Source organism: Aplysia californica, unplaced genomic scaffold (genome assembly GCF_000002075.1).
Source record: "Aplysia californica isolate F4 #8 unplaced genomic scaffold, AplCal3.0 scaffold00354, whole genome shotgun sequence".
Classification (NCBI taxonomy): domain Eukaryota; kingdom Metazoa; phylum Mollusca; class Gastropoda; order Aplysiida; family Aplysiidae; genus Aplysia; species Aplysia californica.
The window spans coordinates 115,467-125,527 of record NW_004797624.1 but is presented as its reverse complement, the minus strand read 5'-3'; the positions used below and the strand labels follow the sequence as shown (position 1 = coordinate 125,527).

Below are 10,061 nucleotides of genomic sequence, written 5' to 3'. Positions count from 1 at the left end.
ACCCCCTCACCTCCTTTGCCCCCTCCTCTGGGCTCCTGACTCTTTCTGCAGCCTTTCTACTGCAGCCTTTCTGCTACTCCTGGACTCCTTACAGCTGTCTTTCTGCCACACCCCTGATCTTCTCGTAGGAAAGATCTACACCTAGACTTCTTGGACAAGGGCTAAAAAACTCGGAGGGCCCGGGGGCAAGTTGCCCACATTAAAGATCCCTTGGTGGTCTAAAATTGATAAGAGTAGGCTTCGGCCGCCACCCGGGCAAAATTCAAAATTTCCTACCAACTAAAAAGTATCAGGTGTGTCCCGCGCGCTAATATGACCTTATGCAGTTGCGAGTTGTTTTTTGTTTTAGTAGAGGTTTTACGGCACTAGCAACTGCATAAGGTCATATGAGCGCAGTTGCGAGTGCCGTGTAACACTTACAACAAAAAATTTTTTTTTTTAATTTGGTCATTTTCCCCATCTTTATTACTGCATTTTATTTCTTTTTCTTTTCGCACTACTCAAATAATCTGACCAATTCTAATGTTTTTGTTGTTTTTACTATCATCAGTGATTTTTTTCTTTTTTGCCTTTAATGTTTAAATAATTGGTAAAATTTAGTTTCAGCATCAGTAAATGATGCATTGAGCCTGTTCTCTGGATTTGAGTGCATGTATTCAAGGATTCAAGTATTCCCTCAAATATTTCCTAATTACTCAGATTCTGACTCACAATACGGGACTCAAACACCCATTCAAAGGATTTTTTGGAACAAGCAATTGTTAGCGCAGGTTCAACTACAGACTTCAATATAAGTTAAGGACCACTAGCAAACATTCTGAGTGACGTTCTTGGGTCAACCTGCATGTAGGCGTTCTTGGACGGATCCAGTGGCTTGATGGCGCTGCCTCAAGCGGACAATGACAGAGTGTGACACAGCAAGCCTTCAGGCAACTTCTCGGGCTCCAACTCCATCCTGCAGCCATGCCATAGCCCTGGCAGGATCAAAGTCTCTCAGCTTTCGTCTCGGTGGCATATTGATGCGATACAGGATTTTGCGCAAGCGGCAGCTTATATTGCCTCAAAAGTGAGCAGCAAAAAATTTTGAAACATTCCTTGATGTCTTTTTTCCGAATATTTTACAAATCAGGGCTGTCTGTCAAGGTGGTCCTTAACTTATGTTGAATTCTGTATAATTATATACCTTCTCTGGTATTGGACAGAGGGACAAGAGCCAAGCTGTTGCTGGATTGATAACAACAACAATCTTCACTCATCCTACGATATTGTCTCCTCTTATCTCAATCAAGCTCATCTCATCCAACTTCACTTTATCTCATTACCATCTCCTCACCTTCTTCAATCAAACTGTCCACGTCTCCCTGAGTCTCCAGGTCAGTAGACTCGACAACCTCCGATGTGTCGCCAGGTTCGAATCCACCATCAGGGAACACATAAGAAACCAGGAAATCTTGAACATTCTCAATCGTCCACTTTGTAGAAGGATCAAAATATTTCACAGCACCATCCTGAAAACAAGAATGATGTGTCAGGAGAGGCAACTCAGACTAATAGCCATTCTAGTGGAGCAATAAGGTGTCAAACTTGCAAAGTCGTCGGTGTCACAAGTTATCCATTTAACCTCTTCGCTACCGCGCCCGTAGAATTCACGGGCCTGAACCATGTAGCATTGTGCCTATGGCCCGTAGAATTTACGGGACTGAGACAAAGGTTGTTTTGATACCAATTACAAGAAAAGTCACAGCTAAAATCTTGTAATTATTATTGAGGTACCTCTCCTTTATGTTTACCGCCATTTTCCCCCCCATTTGAAAGAATCAGATTTTAGCTCAAAGAGAAGATTAGACCTGATCTAACAGATCTACCGCACAAAAATGATTAATTGGCAGTAAACACAGATGGGCTTACATATATATATACATATGGATTGTACGAGCGTTGTATTAGGTAGGAAAAGCCTCTTGTCACTTTTTCTTTACACTATTACAACCTGTATTCCCCTTTTTTAGGTCTCAGTTTATCATTACTCCAATGTGTGTTGATTTATGTTGTTTGGTGGTGGTGTTTTTGCCATCATGTTACTTACTCCAACTTTTCTCCATCTATCTCTTAATGAAATCCCCCCAAAATTATATTAATAGAAATGTGGTTCAATGTAGAATGTACACGCAGAAATTCATGAGGAAATATTTTAAAATAAAAAAGTTTACCTTGGTTCATGGGATTTCCCCCGGCACACAGGCCTATTTACTTGCAGCATCGAATGGATTAAGTCCATTTGGATACTTTCTACACCAGAGAAAAAAAATAGTTTTTGTTGTGTTGTTCCTGTCAGGAATCATGAAAGGCAAGAAAATTGTAAGCCTTGACCATAGCTGCATTTTGGTGATCTTGAACAGTAAATCTTACATAGAGCTTTGAGGGATGTAAAAATCATAATATTTTTGAAATTTTGACTTAAGTGGATTGCTTGTGACAGCAACAATATCAAAAGGATAAGTCTGATTCCTGGCTTCCTCAAACAGAGCAGTTACACTTACAAAAGGTACTTTTTCTAATTTCCCACATTGCATCCAATACCAAATGGGAACTTGATAACCAGTATTGACAAAATATGTAAATAGTACCCTTTTAATCAAAGTGCCTAACAGCTTAAATGCCATAAGTCCCCAGGGAAACCAAAAATTTGAATTTGCAAAGAACCAGCCAGTCATGGGAGTTATTTTGAAGTATGTGACCTTTCAGGAAGAAAAATAAATAAGCACTATAACTTTTTTTTCCATCTTATCAGCAGGATACATCACTTGTGACAAGAAAGCTATTCAAAAGAAGACCAACACAGGGTTGGTGGGATCAAAGTTTCTTTCAAAACTCTTGCTACATGAATCTAACTTTTTCATCACGTATAAGTCTAATGCTATCCTTGAAGAAGAAAAAAAAAGAAAGAATTCATTGTCTTTGATTTGTAAAATGCAAGGATAAAAGCCCACCTCTGCCTTTACTGACAACGCTGGCAGGGACCCATGGAAGCCTTGAGACTCCGCAGCCTTCTTGTTCTCTTCATCATCCCTGGAGGGAAGGAATCAAGCATCAGTAGAGGATATCTTGTATTTAGGATCATTTTGATATTTTTCAGTTTTCAAAACACATGAAGTGGACATATTTGAAAGAGGGGTGCCTAAAATTAACAAATCAACTGTTATATTGAAACAGCATTTGTGTGGCATCGTGGTGAAATCAAGCACTTGTCAAAGCGATGAAAACGAAGAATTGACATTTTTCTGCTTGTGAAATTTTATTGAATTATTTTTTTTGTCTCAACACCTTTTCTAGCCATTTACAAACACATTTCTGTGTGGATGAAAGGCAAAAAAAAGAAAATTTGCAGTTTCCAAGAACACTCAAGCTTTGAAAGTCACCAAACTTTGGAAGCCATTTTCTCACTAATTTTACCTTTGACACAGGGCAACCCCCACCTTTCTAATTACAAATATCACACCTTCTATTCAAGATATGTGGGTGCTGTTTTTTTGTCAAAGGTAAGACAAATGCAAAAACTTTAAAACAGTACCAATAACTCTGTACGCCCAAAAATTGATAAGTACCTTGTCCACCACGTTTGAATTTTATTTAACAATCCTATTTTCCCTTCAGTTTTCACAACCAACCCCTAATTTTCTTAGATCTAGGGCTTCAGATTAACAAACTTTCAAGAAGATGAGCAAAAACACTCCTTGCACAAAGTTTGGGTTAGATTAAATGCAATAAAAATATAATAATTGATTAGGAAGATAAGCTCTTACATCTTGATTTAAACACAGCAGCAGTTTTAAAGTTTTGCATGAAAGATTTTTAAAAACTGAAGTGACCATAACCGCAAGAACAACAACTTATGGCTTACATTTCAACAATTACAACTTTGGCAAAACCTCTCAGATCATGAGACAGTAAATCAATAACAGGCTCAGCTTCTTCAGAGGTCGCCTGATCTTTGAACACATAGATCACAGGAAGAGGGCCGCCCATCTCAAACATCTCAGTCACTCCATCCTTGGACGAAAAGAACTGAAAAAAAACCCAGAGAGAATGTGTGCAGAATAGAAATTTTGTTTTCCTTTCTTTCGCAGTTATGTTCCAAGTCAGTAGTGAATTCCTTCATAACACTTTGTGGGCTGCTTATATCAAATGTGGGTGGTTGGCGGTGCTCTGGTGTGGTTTGCTTCTTCTGTTATATCAAACATCTATCGTCTTTATCTCCCCTTCTTCTTTTTTCATGTTTGTTACTTTCTTGTAACACTTCTGATCTTCTGGCGCTCATATGACCTTATGCAGTTGCGAGCTCCGTAAAACCTCTACTAAAACTAAACTTATATCAAATACCATCACTGGAGGAAAAAATGAAAATTACAGAGAAAAATGTATGCTGATTATGTCCATTGCTTTGGTCTGTTTTTCTACTATATTCAAGTCAGTTGAGAAATTGCACCCATTGCGGTCTCAGCTTGTGATGATAAGAGTGAAAAACCAGTGCAACATTAACTCTTTATCTCCCAGTGGCTCGCGGTCAGAACCCCTGTGCCAGTGAGCTGCTGACAGCGTCTCGGGTGCATTCCTTTACGACTTCAACATCAAATTACTTTTCGTCAATTGCCGAAAACAGGTCTCTTTTACCGGGAGTTCATTCATTAAATGAAGAACTATCAAAATACGTTTACTTATTTTGATTTGATGATCAGTTTAGTGACGTTTTCGTCTTTTTTAGACTAAGTACCAAAGAAGGGGCCCACAGATAAAGAGTTAAGCTATTTCGCCCAAAAATTTGGGTTGATTCTGTTTGAGGTAGATGAATAGGAAATGATAGTCAAGATGCAGATTCTGCACTACCATTACCTTATTGTGTAGCAAGTGCCGTAAAACTCTTACTAAAACTAAAACAAGATGCAAATCTTTAAACTTTCAAATATCTATCACGTAACTTATCAGATTTCTTATGCAACAGATCTGACTTTTGAACTTTTGTACCCAAGAATCTACAAATACGCCAAGAGCATTCACTGTTGCAAGCTCTCCTTACAGTCCACTGACCAGTCTTTCATGGAGACAACCCATCATGACATTAACACCAATAATAATAAATTTTATTAACATAGAAGCATATCAACACTCTACAGCATGCTCTATGCACTTTACAGCTTTCTTCAACATTATCAACAACGTTTTCGTTACCATAATCAGTTCCCCAGGATGGAACACCGTTCAGGAAAAAAGCCAAAAATAAAAATGATTAAAACATATGGCATTTATTTAGCGCTCTACCCCGATTGAAGTACACAGGCTCTGAGCCCTTTACAATATAACAGTAACATACAATCAGTATATAAAAAAAGCTGATCTCTCTTAAACTGCTGGGCAAAGCATTTCCAGACTTTGGGACCTTGATATTCAAATGCCCTTTCGCCCATTGTTTGAAGTTTCACAGATCAAACAAAATTTTAAAACTCACCAAAGTCCGATCACCCAATCTCTGGACATAAGTGGCCAGGGCTGAGAGAGTGAAGGGTCCACGGTACAGGACGCTACGGCAGTCACCAGTCGCAGTCACTTTCTCCGGACTGGTCTCTGAGCACAACAAAACCCACATGGCCAGACCTGTATTTGGCTTGATAATCTCGCTGTCTCTGTCAATTTAGGAGGAAAAAAAATTCTTTTCAATCACTTCGTCTACTATAGTAGGGAAATGAAAATATGTGAGGCAGCGTGGTGGAATCAGGCTCTCGTCAAAATAATCAAAGTGAAGAAACTTGCATTTTTCCGCAGGTTTGTGAATTTTTATCAAATTTTTGTTTTTTGGCTTAACACCTTTCATGCCCATTAAAAACTCATTTCTGGGTGGATTTTTCTGAAAAACGTAGATTAAAGGCACAAAAAATGTACATTTTCAGTTACCACGGACTCTTAAGCTAAGGAAATAACTAATCTTTGGCAGCCATTTTCTCACTAATTTTACCTCTGAAAACAGGTGACCTCCGCCTCCTTCTTCTGAAAATATCTCGACTTGTATTCAAGATAAATATATATTTTTTCATTGAAATAAAGTCAATTGAACAAGCTTTAAGATAATACCAATAACTCTACATGCCCAAAAATTGACTAGAGCCTGATTCCACCACGCTGCCTCATCTATGGTTTGCAACAGTTTGTCTTTTTTTTACAAAGCATATGCTGTAACAACAGCACTCATAAATTAAAGATCATTTTTGTCAGGTAACAAATAAAGAAAACAGAATAAAGGCTTTTAAAAATGTATACGAATCAAATAATTTCTGACAATATATACAGGGACATTCAAAGCATACAAAATAAAACAAACTACAAAATTTTACAGGAAGACAAAGGTGACAAAAGAAGTCCTTTGTTTGGCATCGATATAAGAAACTCCACTTCACAGTTCCATTTCCACAAATCAAAAATGAAAAAAAAAGAAAACTTACTGCAGTCCACTGAAAGACTTGAACTCAGTAGTCAGTGCAAACTTGTAGCGATCTTGAAAAGTGTAGGCAATTTCCATGTAGACTCTGTGTTCTGAAATGACAGATTATGTACATGAATCTAATACAACTTTTCTGTCTTCTTAACTCATCTTTCCTCTCTTCTCCCTCTTTTTCAATTTTCAATTAAACCTCGAATGCTGGAATTTGGGTGCCTTGCACTTAAATTTACGAAATAACATAATAGATTTCTTAACAGACAGTTTTAGTGTCAATATTTCAATAAAGTGCATACAAGATTCATTGACTTTATTAACAGGAATTCTTCTATAACATTTTTAGATTAAGCAATTACGGTTTCTTTACTTCAATCTTGTTTGTTTTCCGAGTCATTTAGTAACACTTCAGACACAAAACAGCTTTTTGAAAAGCCAAATTTTGCACATTGTAAGATTTAATTATTTCATTAATAATAGTCACAATAACAGACTCCCCCCCCCCCCCTCCACCAGCCCCTCCAGCCCCTCCATTACCAAAAATAGAGGTTCTCAGAATCTTCCTAAAAAATTGCGAGTTTGGGTGGGGGGGGGGATACAGTCTCCAGAACCTCAGCAGTTTCAGAATAAATTGCAAACCGACTGTGGGAAATAAATGTGAGGCAACGTGGTGGAATCAGGCTCTCGTCAAATTAATCAAAGTGAAGAAACTTGCATTTTTCCGCAGGCTTGTGAATGTTTATCAAATTTTTGTTTTTTGGCTCAACGCCTTTCATGCCCATTGAAGAACTCATTCCTGTGTGGATTTTACTGAAAAGCCTTGATTAAGGGCATAAAAATGAAAATTTTCAGTTACCACGGACTCTTAAACTAAGGAAATAACTAATCTTTGTCGGCCATTTTCTCACTAATTTTACCTCTGAAAACAGTTGACCCCCACCTCCTCCTTTTGAAAATATCTCGACTTGTATTCAAGATAAATGGATATTCTTTTCCTCCAAATAAAGACAAGTGAACAAGCTTTAAGATGATACAAATAACTCTACATGCCCAAAAATTTACCAGAGCTTGATTCCACCACACTGTCTCACAAATGTATACTGCAAAAGAACACAAAATAAAAATGTGTGTTTTCACATCATCTACAATAAGTCACACAAATATTGCAAATAAATGCAAATGTACCTGTGTGTTTTCATGTCAGTTATGATAAGTTGCGTACTAGACTGTACACAGCATATCAACAGACAAAATTATGTAATATTACCCGAGGGTGCAATGTCGGAGCAGTTAGTGCGCTCGTCTTTGAAGCGGAAAGCCTTGGTACGGACACAGATTTTTTTCGCCCCCTCCTGCCCACACAGCTGTAATGGGTACCTGACATCGAGTTAAGGAAGTAAAGGCGGCATGGAAAGGAACTGGCCACCCTACCACAAAATCCCAAAGGCCCAGGAAGTCGAGGTTGTCTCACTAACAAGGCAATCTCCAATGTCTGGATCGGATGTGGGAACCACTTTACTTTTTACCCTGAACCAGTCGAAATTTTAAAATTTACCTTGAGTTCCAACAGCTTGTACATAAGTAAAGATGAGATCTTCTTTGCCGGCCAAATCCTTTTGAAGCTCGTGTTTCTCCAGACGAGACGAGATGATGGGGACTTCATGCAGGAGAACCAGTCTGGGTGATGGAATACGGGCAAGGCATTGGACATTTGGCAGACATTGCTATTCTCTGTTAACCCTTCCAGCCCCAGCTATTTTTGTGCTCTCCCTAACCCCAGTCCCAGCCAATACAACAGTATTTCAGAAAAAGAGGCATGCATTCTAAAAAGTAATGTAGTATCTTTTAAATGAGGTTAAGATGATAATATCTAGCAATGTTTAAAGGTAAATGAACAAATATTATGAAAATTCAAGTTTAATTAGGTAAGCTAATTTAGAAAAATGCGCAAATTCGGTACCCCCCGAAACTGAGAATATACGCTCTTGGGGCGGTGGGAGGTACAAGCGCTACTGAAAATATACTCGCATGGGGCTGGAGGGGTTAAGAAAGACATTATTCAATTGATCACATCTGTAATGATTGGAAATGTTTTACCACTTCCACCAACACTTTCTAAATAGCTTGCGGGAAGGGGTGGGAGGGGGGGGGGGGTTAGAGGTGAAGGAGGGAGAGGGGGGGGTGGTTTCTTGACTGCTTTGACCCTGCCCACCTGGGCCAACTCTGATTGAAAGGGATAATTAAGTTCTAGAAGCATAAACCAAGCATAACTGCCAACTTTTCAAAACCCCAAAAAAGGACTTTATGTACACAGACGGTCAAAGTGGTGGGCATTGGACAAGAACGTCTCTGTATCATGTATATCTGTATCATGTATCTCTGTATGAAGTATCTCTGTTTTTCCAAATCCTGACTACTGAATACTCTAAAGTATGTTGATGAAAGTGTAAAACACCTTCATTGAAAACAATGTTTTTCTGTTTTATAAATGTAAACCACAAAGATAGTGTGATGTTGGTTCTTACTGAAGGGCATTCGACATGATAGAGTTGACATCAAACATGGTCTCCACTTCAAGGGGTAAAAGCTCTATGCCTTTCCTGCAGAAAGAAAAAGACAAAAAATACCTTTAATTTTTTAATTTTCTGGGGAGAGGGGAGGGGGGAGGGGAGGGATGAGTTATACATTCTAGTTTAAAAAACAAACCTCATTCTAGTGCAAAACCTACACCAACCATTTCTTGTTTCAACAAGGACATAAATCTGTGCACAAGAACGAGTAGTCTACATCTTTTTGTCTCATTAACTTAAGGCTTTCTATAGCATAAAAATATCTAAAATCTGTATCATATCCTACAGAGGACTGTATATATTTATGCTCTTTACAATGATTTTTGGGCACAAAAAAACATACAGTGGAAACCTGATATAGCAGGGATGGTGGGAGTAGAGAAAATGTCCTGTTATATCCGATCCCTGTTAAATCAGAAATGCAAGGAAGGTAAGCATTTGTGGACTAATCCAGCTGTACTTATTCATGGGTAGTTGCCCTTGCCACAAGTACCCACGAACAGGGGTTTTGGCACCAACTTTCGCCTTGCCTCCTTAAACAACATCTGAAGAGCTTGGTCCACAGCATCTGCATCGGGTAGTCTGATCTTCTTTCGATCGCGAGCGAACTTTCCATTGGAGTACGCTTCCACTATTTTCTATCCTTGATAATGGGATGAATCGACCCTTGTGGAAAGTCGAACTGACGACAAATCTCTGCCAGTCGAGCTTGCTTTTTGTCAACAGCCTGGATTATTTCGTATTTTTTTGTCAATTGAAAAGCATTTTCTCTAGCGCTTGACATTGTTGGTGACACATTACGCCACGCGCGCGTGTTGCTAGGTTTCGGGCTAGATCAAGGTCTGCAGCACACCGCAGCCCTCTCTCACTTCACACGCTGCGTGTCCTTGCAGTGGCATAGCTTGCGTGGGCTTGCTCCATCACTGCGTTACTCTTTCTCTCTCTTTACAAATTGTTAACGAGCCTTTGTCCCTGCTATAACCGGTTGGGCTCCGATGAGGCCCTGT

The 10,061-nt window shown here is 39.0% G+C and overlaps 1 protein-coding gene across 1 annotated transcript in view; it reads right to left on the bottom strand.

Moving 5' to 3' along the window:
• Positions 1-10,061, bottom strand: part of LOC101848899 (thioredoxin domain-containing protein 16) — a gene marked incomplete at its 5' end in the record, with an annotated part of 27,505 nt that overhangs the window by 13,330 nt on the left and 4,114 nt on the right. The window contains 7 exon segments of the mRNA XM_005103010.3: positions 1,334-1,508; positions 2,991-3,069; positions 3,902-4,065; positions 5,504-5,678; positions 6,492-6,582; positions 8,040-8,161; positions 9,010-9,084. Coding sequence (XP_005103067.1) covers positions 1,334-1,508; positions 2,991-3,069; positions 3,902-4,065; positions 5,504-5,678; positions 6,492-6,582; positions 8,040-8,161; positions 9,010-9,084 — 881 coding nt within the window.